General features: G+C 42.7%; 1 protein-coding gene across 1 annotated transcript in view; it reads right to left on the bottom strand.

The window, feature by feature from the left end:
• Nucleotides 1–13,412, bottom strand: part of LOC102744761 (neurotrimin) — a 40,346-nt gene that overhangs the window by 22,348 nt on the left and 4,586 nt on the right. Inside the window, exons 3-4 of the mRNA XM_081797344.1 lie at nt 4,112–4,300; nt 2,080–2,200 (exon numbers count right to left, since the gene is read on the bottom strand). Of these exons, the coding sequence (XP_081653470.1) occupies nt 2,080–2,200; nt 4,112–4,300 (310 nt within the window). The remainder of the gene's footprint in view (nt 1–2,079; nt 2,201–4,111; nt 4,301–13,412) is intronic.

Raw genomic sequence — 13,412 nt, 5'->3', positions numbered from 1 at the left:
CCAGCCTCAGGGGCACAGGAAGGAATGGCAGCGACGAAGACCTCAGAGCCAGAGCTGTTCTTGCCGAGCTGGGTGTCAGGAGGACAGACAACTCCACTCCAGTGGGAGAACACTGGAAATCAATAAATGAGGAACATATGGAAAACTGACCAGAATCAATTAAAGGGGAGAAAGGAGCCCCCATGAGAAGAGCTTGGACAGCGGAGGAATCAAGGCTGCCTGAGCCAGGGGGTTCTGAAACCACCCTGGGGATGCAACCGGGCTGTCTCCTCCTGGGAAATTAATGCGTACACAGGCGCCCCTCCTACGACACAGAGGGTGCAAAGCGGGGCTGTCTTTTCATTTTTTCTCACCACTGGCCATTTCTGTCTATGGACGGCTCTACTTTCCTCCACATATTTTAAGATCTCACTTTCCCCTACATTTGTGCTTACATTTTTCTCCCATAAAGAATTTTTAAAAAATAGGATGCATCTGATTAGGGGAAGACCCAGATACATGTTTTTTGTTACTGTTTTTTTGGATACCAGACTTTCACATAGGGGGTCCTTCAGCGGGAAGGCAGAGGGACCAGGGAAGCAGGACTTGCAAGAAAATGCTTATTTATTGGGAAAATGTTACTCCCTTCAGCTTGATTCTGAGTTCTGAGAAGAAGAGGGGAAAGCCAGCTCTTTCTTCTCACCTCTTCATGTGTTTGCTTTTCTTCCTTTTACCTCACGTCTTTCATCTCTAAAATGGGCCAGGTGAATAGGATACACATTGCCAAGTTGCTGCCAGGCTTTGTACTTCAAGATGGAAAAGCACTGCTTCTCACTTGGAAGGATCATGATAGGACACGACGAAGCTTACGACGGAGTCACGTGAGTCCAAGACTGGGAGAGCTTTTGGTGCCTCACCGACCTCATAAAGAAAGGCACCCACGGTGCACTGGAGATGTTCTAAGTAGTGTGGGCAACAGCTGGGTCACTGATGGCCTGGACCTGCTCCGTGTCCCCCTTCTCACAATCCCCCTTGGGCTGTTTTTCTTACCAGCTTCTAGGCCCCCGGAGCTCCCTCCTCCTCCACCCCATGTGCACCTCGGACGGTGTTGCATCACCCCCTCCCCATTTTTATCAAAGCGTTTTGAACATGGACAGCTCTTGCACATTTATTCATTGTTCATCCACTTCAGAATAGCTCTTTGATCACAGTAATTGTCAGGTTGCCTGGCTGTTCTGAGCTGCTGAACCCTGTGCTGACTTGCCATTTGGTAACTCCTCACAAATGACAATCTTCCCCGAATCACAACAGAGATCCTGATGATGGCTGCAACAATGGGAGGGAAAGAAATAGTCCCCTTTCTTTTCTTTTACCTTGAAAGAACAGCCCGGACACAAAGGGAAGCCTAAATCGGGTCACGGACTCTTTTATCCACCACCACCGATGGTGTCCGGAACTGAACTGGAGACCTGCTAACTTGTTGGCTACTCCCAGCGCCCCGTGAACATTCCCATCTTCTTAATGCAAGCCTGAGAGTGTGTTAAAAATAGCTTCAGGCAGAACCCATTATTTTCTTGCCCTATAAAAAAAACATTCACAGGACCTATGATGCTTCTGGTGGCCCTTCTTTGAGATTTTGCTTTCCTAAAACAATGTTTTCTTTCAGGCCCGTTGATTGGCGAGGGCTAACTCTACATGGAAATGTTAAAAACAGAGCTGGAAATCATGAATAATCAGACCCCCCTCCCCCACCTCGATAGCTAGTTGGAACTAGAAGAAGATTGTTCAGAGATTCATGCATAAACATCTGGAAACAGGAAGCTGGAAAAACTTTCTTCTCCTTGGGGGCAGGGAGGTAGGGAGGGTGTCTTTACCTTTTTTTTTTTTTTTTTAAGATTTTATTTATTTATTTGACAGAGAGAGACACAGCGAGAGAGGGAACACAAGCAGGGGGAGTGGGAGAGGGAGAGGGAGAAGCAGGTTTCCCGCCCAGCAGGGAGCCCGATGTGGGGCTCTATCCCAGGACCCTGGGATCATGACCTGAGCCGAAGGCAGACGCTTAACGACTGAGCCACCCAGGCGCCCCGAGGGTGTCTTTACCTTTTGTCATCCTTGTACCACTGGAATTCTGCGGAGGGAACAGCTGAGGCCTCACACTGCAGTGTTCCCTTCTGTCCCACAGGGACGCCTGTCCCCTTAGCTTCTGAAATGTACGGCGGGTCTGCAGAGAGAAGCTGTGCTGTAGCATTTTAAAATGCATCCTAAAATGAGGCGGGCTGCCTCATCTACTGGTTTTGGTGTTTACTCCCTGCTCTACTCTGCTTGCTAGAGCTGACAGATTGATAGACGAGTTAGCCAGAGAGTGAAACCATTCAACACGGTGCTAAGGAAAAGCTTGTCTTCCTAGTATGTATGGTTGCTGTCTCCCTCTGTGCAGAGGTGGAATGACCAAGTATTCAGGCGTATTTCCAGTTTAAACTTTTTAACTTTCATAAGGGAATGCCAGCCCATCAACCCTACACTCCTTTAATCAGCCTTACAGAATTTCTGCACACCAGGTTCTTGCCAAAGTCTATAACCTCGAACCATTCAATTCCCATCAAAAGCTCAGTTGCAAGAAATAATGTTCATGGAGAATTGCCTGAAGCCTAGACAGATCAGTCATTCTTCCAGGCATCCTAAAATGGATCCCCGAATCCAGCCGGACCAAACTAGACCTATAAACTTGGCCTGCGTTCATTTCAAGTCTTTATCTAACTACCCTTGGCAATTCCAACAGTTTGCATTGAAGTGCATTATGAAAAACAGCCATAATAAACTTGGCATTCTATTTATTGCAGAAATACCGTGCGTGATGCTGTTGACTATATCTCAAAGTGATCTATTTGTGGAGACACTAAAGAGAAATTTCTCTTGGGTCTCAGTACCAGGAAAAGCAGTGTTTCTCCCAAGCAATGGGTTTGCTTTCATCTTATGGACATAAACCTTAAAGCAGATGTTGTCTCCCACTTTGATTTCACAACTCAAAGCCAAATTCTGCACCTGCATCTCCCCTCCTTGAGGTATATATTTCCTGTGTTCATTTATCCCTAGCTTTCACTTATTGTCCTAAATCAGTTTTTCTCTTTGTGCACATCCCCTTACTTTTCAGGTTAATTTTTATTAACTGCAAGTCATTTCAAATTCTTTTAAAAATATTGGTGGTACACATTTTGGTATTAAAAACCATAGCATTGTTATACCTATTTCCTTGCTTCTTAAAGTGCTGTGTATTAAGGAGGTTCTAATTGTAACAGAAAGAAAAATATTAATGAGTAATCACCAAAGCACAATATTCTTTCCACACCTCCACCCACAAGTTTTGAAAGAGAAAGGTTGCTTGTCTACTGGTTTAGTTCTTGGGTTCTATCCTGTTGTAAGACTTCCTGAAATGAGCACAGCAGAAAAAAACTTTCAATATGTCATACAGAACTGAGTCAATGTATACTATGAGGAATCAAGAGAAGAGAGCGTGAAAGACAGGTGGGGAAGTGGAGGAGGTTCAATGTCAGAGAGAATCTGGGTGGTTGATAGGAGAGAATGAGGGGTCTAGAGGATTGGCCTCCAAACTTTTTGGATTCTGTACCTCTGTTAGTCAAAATCAGGTTTTGAGATGCATCCTGTAATATGTGTATGTTTATTTATATTTGAAGTATGAATGTGTCCTTTGTGTATCAACATGTAATCACGAAAGTATGAGATCACATAAGTATACCATAGATTTCCATAAATATATCATTAATTTCCTTTACACACAAGGTATTTTGCTCCCCACTATGGATGTGACTGGGCTAGAGAGGGAGGAGCTTGGAAACATTAGGAGCAAAGCATGGGAAAAACTAGGATTCAAAGATGCATTTCTATAAATTAGGCATTGAAGGCCATTTAATGATCTTCCAGGAATATAAGTCAAGTTTGGGATTATATTAAATTTCAGCTGCATTTTTTTTTTAAACTAGAATTTGGAATTGTTTCTCTCTCTTTTTTTTACTTGATTAATTTTTTTTTTTTTTTAATCGTTACGTTCTTCGCTGTGGCCATGACAGCAGCCTGCCTCACGCATGCGCAGGGTCGGGGTCCCGAGACCACTTACAGTTCACGGTGACCTTTACTCTTCGGACCACTGGTGCAGCCACATCGTTGGAGGCACTGCACTCGTAGTCCCCCGACTGCTCCCGCGTGATGCCCTGGATTTCCAGGTATTCGTCTTCACTCACAAAGCCCACGGCTGCAGGAGAAGGTGTGGTGAGAAAAAAACAAAACAAAATGCCAAAGGTATAAACTTAGAGAACAAAGCATAAAACGGGTATGTCTGCAGAGAACTGTGCCATTTCCAAGTTTCCGCTCTCGAGAACGATGCCCATTCTCCTTCCCCCACTCCCCGCCCTTCTACTGCTTCCATCATCAACTTTCCTTTAGTTCCCCAGTGGACCAGCTGAGATGTTTGTGCTCCCACCTAGACTGAACACAGAGCCTGGAGAATTACTGGTCCTCCATAAGTGATTATTAATTTTGACATTTACACTGCCCGAAACTTACCATGCAGTGGGGCTCTGGGGTCTAAGTTAGGCACTATAGGTGAATATGAACTCTTTCTGATTTCAAGGTATCACTGAGGCTGAACCTTGAAGTCTAGAGCTGATCACCGCATCCCAGACCATGGGTCAATTAAAAATACCACACTAGCAGTTACACACACACACACACACACACACACACACACACGAGCCACAAAAGGCAGTGGAGACACTGACAAAATAAATTCAAACTCGTGCTTTTAGATTTAGACAATCAATAAAATAAGCAAAGATCAGTTTTCTAAACTTTGATCTGCTAGAGATCTTGTGTAGAGATCCTGAAGATAAACCAACAAAAAGGACACCACGCTTTAACCACAAATATGGAAGAAAGTGAAGAGCAAGAAGACATGGTAGCAAACCTTACCCTGTCATGTCGCCGCCCTGAGATGCAGTTTCTCTGTTGAAAAATTGTGAATAATAACAACCCTCTACCTACTGGCTTCCTACCTGAGCACTAGCCATGAGCACTGGCTTACGGAAACCATAAGGTTAAAGCCTAGAAGACTGATTTCACCGTTTTCTCCCTTAGTCACCCTGAACTTTAGCCTACTTGTGGAAAGGCAATGGAGAACAAAAGGAACTGTTTACATCCCAGCATTATTCTGCCTTCTCTGTTAAGGAAAGATAGCTAGCATAATGACATATTTTATCATGTAACCTGGGATACTTTAAGAGTAAAACGGGGACCATTAATAGTTTCTCTGGGACAATAAGCATAAGTTGAGACTGTCCGGGCCACTAAGAGACATTTTGCAGGCATGTTGTACATACAGTCCTATAACCTCACAGGGTTGTTTGGGGTAACAAATGAAAACATATATATATATATATACACAAAAGCAATCAAAACTCTCACATGCAGCACACCTGTTGCTTTAGAAAGTAAGTCTGTAATCTGCTGGGAAGCACAGACTCAGGTGGAGTGAAACTATTTTATCATGAGTGGCCCACACGAGTAAAGGAAAGAAAGGAACATTTCTCTCCGGGTGATAAGACTCCCCCATAATGCCACATGGATCTGCTGATCCAAAGCATGAAAATGACAACAGTAAGAAACTAATATAATACAAGGAACAATAGATATGGTATGTAAAGTTACCATTGTATTTATCCTAAGGTAACCATCTTTGTCAAGATAACAATAGACATAACAATGACAGCAATTAGAAAATGACCATCTTGTCAAGAAGGGCCACAACCTGTCCACCCCTGCCACCACTCCTTGGTCATGAGAAGTCTGTGCCACCATCAAGCCCAACCTGAGCATTTCCTCACACTTCTGCCTGCCACATGGAACCCACACTGGATATGGGTAGACACTCTCGTGCCTTTACTACCTACAGGAGAGCGAAAGAACAGCCTGTACCTGTTACAGAAAGCAACCAAAATTCACAAGAACCAGGAACACATAGAAAACAGGGCCCAAAAGTCCAGGCTATGGAGAGGACAATCAACATGAACCTACAGAGCCTCACAGTCCCAAATGGTAAGAAACTTCTAATTAACAACACAACAGTAGCTTTTTTGCTGTTGTTTGTAAGCATCTTTGGGGGAGAAGTACTAACCGTGATTTGAGGAAGAGTGGAGGAAATAAGAAGGAAAGATTTACACGAAGAAGTTGTGATTCTTTCTATGTTGTCATTGTTTATTTTTTACAAACCTCAAGCCTACATTTGTCAGATCTTTCCCAGCTAGAATGCTATAATTACTGTGCAAAGCATCTCGGAGTCTAGTGTCACACTTAATATTCCCATTAATTTTAAATAGTAGTCCTTGGTACATATGTGTGGCAACTGGTGTCATATTTTAATTAGACTTGCCCTACACCATCTGAAATTAATAATAGCTCGAATTACCAATGTAATTTATAGATTAACAGTGCCGTAGCATTAGGAAATAAATTAGCTCTGGACAGCTGTTTCTGGACCGAGCTCCGGTGTCAGAGCAGTGATTGGTAGAAGCTCACATCTCCTGGGAGGCTGTGTACTGTACCACCAAAGCAAGGAAACTAAAGGACACAGGGGTCTCTACATCTCTTGTCCTTGCCTCCAACTAGAGGCCATGCATCTGCTTTAATTTCACCATCCAAATACGTTCTTGTGTGACCACAGCATGACTTACAAGGACCCAGCCTGGATGAACTTGTTATATGGACGTCCAAAAGAGAAGCAAGTCCGGGGGATTATAGGACTCAAAAGCAAGTACATAAATCCTAGGGTAATCACAATCAAGAATTCATCAAGTGGCAATAGGTGTATTAGTGTATGTGTAATTTTGTACGTGAGTATCAGGCAATCTTATGTAGGAAAGGAAGTTGGATGGCTTAAGATTTGGAGAAGCCGTATGTTCTGCATTGATCCAGATTTCTATTACCAGAGGGAAGGGATTTACACTTAAGTCATCCTGCAAAAAGCAATGAGGCTTAATTTTACTATCATATGTTCTTCAGACCAAATGTAGAAATTATAGAAAAACCACAATGATTCTACTGCTCACCAATTGTTACATGTCTACTTTCTGATTAAATTGGGTAAGGTACACGAAAAGTAATTTGTATGGTAAAATGCTTTGTACATTTTAGGTTTCATTGTTATTATTTTCCCCTTTATCCTTACATAGTTTTTTTTTTCTTTCTGTAGGAGAAGCATGGACAGCAAAAACAGAGAGAAAAAGATCAGTAACATAACAAATTAAACTCTGAACCACCAGAAATGAAATTCCTATAGTTGCTGCTTAAAACAAATGAAGAATTAAAGAACAACAACAACAACAAAACCTAAACTGAAATTTACAGAGGTGATGATTGAATTTATAGAGTTAATGATTCAAGGAGAGTTTTCTTTGAAACAGCAATTGTGCTCTGGCTGTAAATGATCAGTGCTTTATCACTCATATGAGGAACTTACAAAGAATACTGGGGGAAAAAACAGATAAGCAGAGCATACTTTAAAGTGCATTTAAAGTGCTAAAGGAAATTCTTGGTTAAGAGCTACCAGCAGGGAAAGGAGCAACTCACCTGATAAAATCCTATGAGAAGAAACCCTTCATGGTCAATAGCTTCTCATTTGTAAGTCTTTCTTTTCCAAAGAAAACACATCCCTTGATGGAAATGACACGTTCATCTTCCTAAAATACCCCCTCCATCATGTCACACCTCTCCAGACACTAAAAATGGCTCCCTGTTTTCTACAACATCAAACACAAACCCCACTGCCTTGCGGAGACCCTTCAACAAGTAGCCCGATCTACTCATGCCGGCTCACCTCACACCTGTGCCGTGAGGAAGGCAACAGGTCATCCCGGGAAAAAGCAAAAGCTTGGCATCAGACAGACCCAATCCTCTACTTGAAGCTTCCTGAGGAGTTGACTTACGTTATTCCTCTGCGCCACCATTGCTTGCTCTCTGCAACTCACTTAGAATAATGCTGCCCACCTCTAGCGGTGCCTTGAGGATGGAGTGCATGGGCCATGTGGGTGGCACAGTGAAAGGCACGTGATAAATTTTTGCAGGTGTTAGCGCTGTCACCACTGTTGTCCCTACCACTGCTGCCACAGCTTTCGAGCCAGGCCCTGCTATTTTTCACCCTGGACAAACATCATCATTCCTTTTGCACAGATTGCATCTATCACTCAGAGAGCTATGTTCTTTCTGTCACCGAGGCCGACACCACCTGGCTTTCAAATCCTAATTCTTCCCTGAAAACTCCCGGATATGGGTTGAACTGTGTCCCCCAAAAGATCTGCTGAGGCCCTGACTTTCCGCACTGCACAGTGTGACCTTATTTGGAAACAGAGTCTTTATAAAGGTAATCAAATTAAAATGAGGCATTAGAGTGGGCCTTAATCCAGTGTGATTCCTCCATAAAAAGGAGGAATTTGGACACTGGCAGGCACAGAGGGAAGACCGTGTGAAGACACACAAGGAGAAGGCCACCATGGGACCACCGCGATGCCCCTACAAGCCAAGGAGAGCCGGGGATTGTTGGCAAACCACAGAAGCTGGAGGAGGCAAAGTGAAGATTCTCCCCTACAGCCGTCGAGAGCACGTGCACCAGCGAACACCTGGATTTTGGACTTCAAGCTTTCAGAACCGAGAGACAATGTACCTGGCGTTATTTACGCCCTCTAGTGTGGGCTACTTTGTTATGGCGGCCCTAGGAAACTCGCAGACGCCCTTCGGCCTCTTGTCAGTGCCTGTGGCTGTCCTGCACTCTTGTTCCACGCAGAGCCCTTCCAGGCTTTAATACCAGAAGGGAATTAAACGCGAGAGCTTAAAGAGACATTAATGGTTATATATAACTCCATAGTTGCTATATTAGGACATAGTTTGACTTCAGTAGAATTCCCTAGAATAGCTGTTTAAATATAAATTTCTAGATCCCACCCATATCTATTAAGTCAGAATCTTCAGGAATGAGGAATTTTCATTTTACTAGGAAATTGCCACATATCAATATCATTACATCCTTGTATCTTAGTGGGAACCTGCAATGCAGGAGAGTTCACATCTGCTTAGTGACGGACCACCTCGGGGTCTGCTGATGCCCGGCCCACAGCCCCTGCAACTACAATAACATTTTTTGGTGGCTGATTCTTTTATGCTGTTTGCACTGGTCTGATTTTCCAATGGAAATGAAACTCTGGAGGCAGGGACCAATCTTGGATCTCTCTGGCTCTCAAGGCACCTAGGAAGGTAGTTTACATAATCCAAAATTTGTCAGCTTCGTATTAATTAAATGATAGACTGTAGAACTATAGGCTGAGTTCAATTAAAAGGGAAAAAAAGTGGGGAGCTCCGTGTTGCTCACCTAATCTTCGTGTGCCTCTATTCCCAAGGCGGTGTCACTTCTGGTAATTGTTTTTAGCACAATATTTGTATTTCCCAACTTTAAAAAATATCATCACTATTAGTGTTCTAACAAAACAGACTTTCTCTAAATATGTGATTTTAAAAGGTTTATTGAGTGTTTTGTATAATTTATATTTAGTCTTGGGGCCAATTATTTCCTTAGAGGAGTGCATTCTTAATTTAAAGATGTAGATCAATGAGGACGTATGATTTATCTAACAGGGTTTGTCTTACAGCCAACTTCTTAGGAGCACAGCTATTTCATGAGGTGGAATCTGACAACCCAAGCAGGGAAAGGAAGCAAGTTGGAAATGGGATTACACCTGCCCCTCGACCCCCAAGGGAGTTTCACCTTGTCCGAAGGGTTGAGCTCAGCAGTTTATAACCAATCACAGGACAAAAACTGCCCCGCATAAGTAATACTCGCTTGGAAAAGAAAACCCCAAGTTTCTGAGTTCATGGATTGGGTGTTAAAAACCTTAATAACTGAAAATAATAATAGCCACAATTATCATTTTTATTGCACCCAAGAATAAGCTTGTCAGGAGAACAGCTGTAGCTATTGGAGAGGAGAGGACACAGCTGTCTCTTTACTTAATATTTTTATGGCATATATACCAGCTGAGATAAAAATCATGGGACCTCAGAAACTGAAAAAAAAAAATGCAGAGCACAGAATCCCAGAATTTGAGAGTTGAATTTTTTTTTTTCTAATTTAGATTCAAATACTGTGACTAGTTTAGTCCTAGACTAGTACTCACGCCACTGCTTTCTTTCCCTCCCCTTTTCCATCAGGATGTTCCTATTAAACTCAGCCTGAGCATCGGGGACAGCTATTTCCAGGACTGGCTGGTGGGTTTCCCCCCGGGGCCTTTCTTATGAGTTGACCAGCATGGGAAGTTTTGTATTTTGTTGGAGAAAGACTTGGTTTTGTTCAGAGGCTGGGAAGTCGGGGGGACAAGAACAACGTGACAGAGGTGTGGTTACTGTCCCACAGCACCAATCCCTGGGAGCCGGAGGGAATGGTTTCGAGGTGCACGTGTTAGGGGTTTCAAGGTGCAGTCCCTGTGCCCCTGGACCAGGCTGCAGACACGTGGGATGCACACGGAATCCAGACAGCAACATCAACAGCAACAGGGCAAGACTCTCGGTGTTACAAAGCATTTCCAGACATGGTAACGGTATTGATTTATGCACACAGCATAGTTCCTGAGGATCTGACGTTGTACAGAATTGCTGATCATGGTTATCAGCACCATTGGCCTGACTGCACCTCGGGCAGGGCTCAATTCCTGGGCCCTCATGTGAGCCCCGGAGAACGTTCTGGCTGATAGTTCCCTTCTTGGTGCTTCAGATTCCTTCTCTGTACAACGGGGCACATGATACTACCTTAAAGGGTTACTGTGAATATTAAATAAGCAAATATGTGTAAAATATGTAGAACAGAGCAGGTTCTCAGTAGCTAGCAGCTATCACTGATACCACAACTTCGTTTGAGCACATTTTAATATACAAGATCCTCGATACAAGAAAACCTCAATGTAGAGATGAAAGAATAATCAGATCTCTGCTTTTCTAGTAGGAATTTAATAATAATAAACTTTACAAAGGATTCACCACAGATCCTTTAACAAAAAAGTTCTACTCCCTTCACTTAAAATAGGATTTGATTTACAAGGGATAGAGATTCTTGGGATCATTTCTTCTAGGAAAACTGGTGTGGCTGCACAGCCTGTGTGAGACCTGCTGAGGGTTTGAGAAATGGCTCTAATTTCACAAGTAAGAATAAAAGGAGATGCAGATATAGATACATAATCATCTATAGATGCCAACTGAAAAATTTCATGTCTATATTATATCTAATCTTCTTATATTATCTATATGTATATATCTATCTCTGTCTCTATCTCTATCTCTATCTCTATCATCTCTATCTCTGTCTCTATCTCTATCTCTATCTCTATCTATCTCTATCTCTATCTCTATCTCTATCTCTATCTCTATCTCTATCTATCTCTATCTCTATCTCTATCTTTCTCTTTGACCTTTCCCTTGGATACAAAGACTATGGCTGACCGAAAAGAGAGTCTGAGGATCTCTCCAAGAATAAGCAAATTTATAACATATCTTTCAGGAAAAAAGTTCTAGAGGGCCCAACACGCCTGGGTTAGCCCTGAGCTACAGCCTCAAACATTCACTGAAAAAGTTACTCTTGGTAGCAACATAGGGACCACCGTGGGAAACGGGACAGACTGACTTGTTCTAAACAGCTTCCACTATGGAAGAGGGCTCCTCCTGAAACATGGTAGTGTTTTTGCTAGAGAGCTGGGAGCTGAGACTGTGGAGTGTACAACACGTGGCAATGTCCCCATGCCATTACCTCCCTGCCAGTCTCAGATCTGTATCAATGTCACATGGCCTCTTCTTCTACCTGGGGAACTTATCTCATCATTTCCTTCAGCTTTCTGTTAGACACCTAAAAATTGGTTGTTCAGAGCAACATCAGCTGGTCGCAGCATCTCTTGTGTCGTGTCCTACACACAAAAGATACCATCCCCCAGGCAGCGTCTATACTCGTTATCTTCTCTGCTTAAGATCGAAATGCAAATTGAGAGTTGAAAAATTAATCTATTAACCTGATTCCATCATAAAGCGACAGAGATTCAATTAAAATATTACATAAACTGATGCCAACTATAAATTGCGTGTCTGTTTATCTATTATCTATCTATCTATCTATCTATCTATCAAGATAATAGGGAGACACTTAGCATAGATCCTGGCATATAGTAAGAAATCAGTTGAGGGGTATCTGGGTGGCTCAATTGATTAAGCTTCTGACTCTTGATTTCAGTTCAGGTCATGATCTCAGGGTCATGAGATAGAGCCCTGCATCAGGCTCCACACTGGGCATGGAGCCTGCTTAAGATTCTCTCTCTGCCCCTCCCTGTCCTGAATGCACACTCTCTCTTCCTCTAAAAAACAAAGAAACAAACAAAACCTCATTTGATAGTGGAAACTCAGTATATATATATATATATACATATATATATATATATATATATACACACACACACACACATAATATATTTTAAAGATTTGATTTATTTTATTTGTCATAGAGAGTGAGAAAGAGAGGGAGCGAGCACAAGCAGGGGGAGCGGCAGGCAGAGGGAGAAGCACGCCCCCCGCTGAGCAGAGAGCCCGATGCAGGGCTCGATCCCAGGACTCTGGCATCATGTCCTGAGCTGAAGGCAGTTGTTTAACCGACTGAGCCACCGAAGCGTCCCAGTAAATATATACTTTGAATATGCGTGAATATGCATGTATAAAATGTAATCTATAATTGTACAGATATATAGAAGGGAAAAAATGATTCCTTTAATTTTTTCAGTTTTGAAACTTTCTGGGAATAATCATTCGTGATGTATTAAGGAGGAGCTAAAGCCCAAAATGTAATTATATGAAAATGGGCCCTGGGTCGCTACAGGGCCAAGCCCTATGTATCTCTGCGGCCTATCCCTTCCCTAATGACATGACACTAGTTCTCTGTGCAGATGCGGCTTCAGCAGTCGGCTGGGCCCTGAGTGTGCCTTTTGACAAAGCCTGTCAGCTCGGTTATGCATGCAGACCCTCTCTTATGGGTGATGATACCAGAGTCAGAAAGCACACAGCTGGATGTTTGGAGTTTGCAGCTTGATGTCTGGAACCTGGGTATTTGCAGCAGTGCAGCTGATGGCTGCTAAAAAAAATAAAAAATAAATAAAGAAATCAGCTTTTGATTTGTAAACTCAGCCAACTTGATCTGAAAGACATTGATAGGGGATAAATATAGAACTCCACAGTGTCGTATTACCTCAGGATCTTGGCTGTTTGCTTTCTCTTTTTCTAAATCTCCAGAGATATAAGTCAGTACTGAGTGCTGAGAAATGTGAAGGGTTTAATTGGTTTGAAATTTCCTGCTC

The sequence above is a fragment of the Leptonychotes weddellii genome, chromosome 11, assembly GCF_054177405.1.
Source record: "Leptonychotes weddellii isolate Sample4059 chromosome 11, ASM5417740v2, whole genome shotgun sequence".
NCBI lineage: Eukaryota > Metazoa > Chordata > Mammalia > Carnivora > Phocidae > Leptonychotes > Leptonychotes weddellii.
This window is presented reverse-complemented; position numbering and strand designations above follow the sequence as displayed.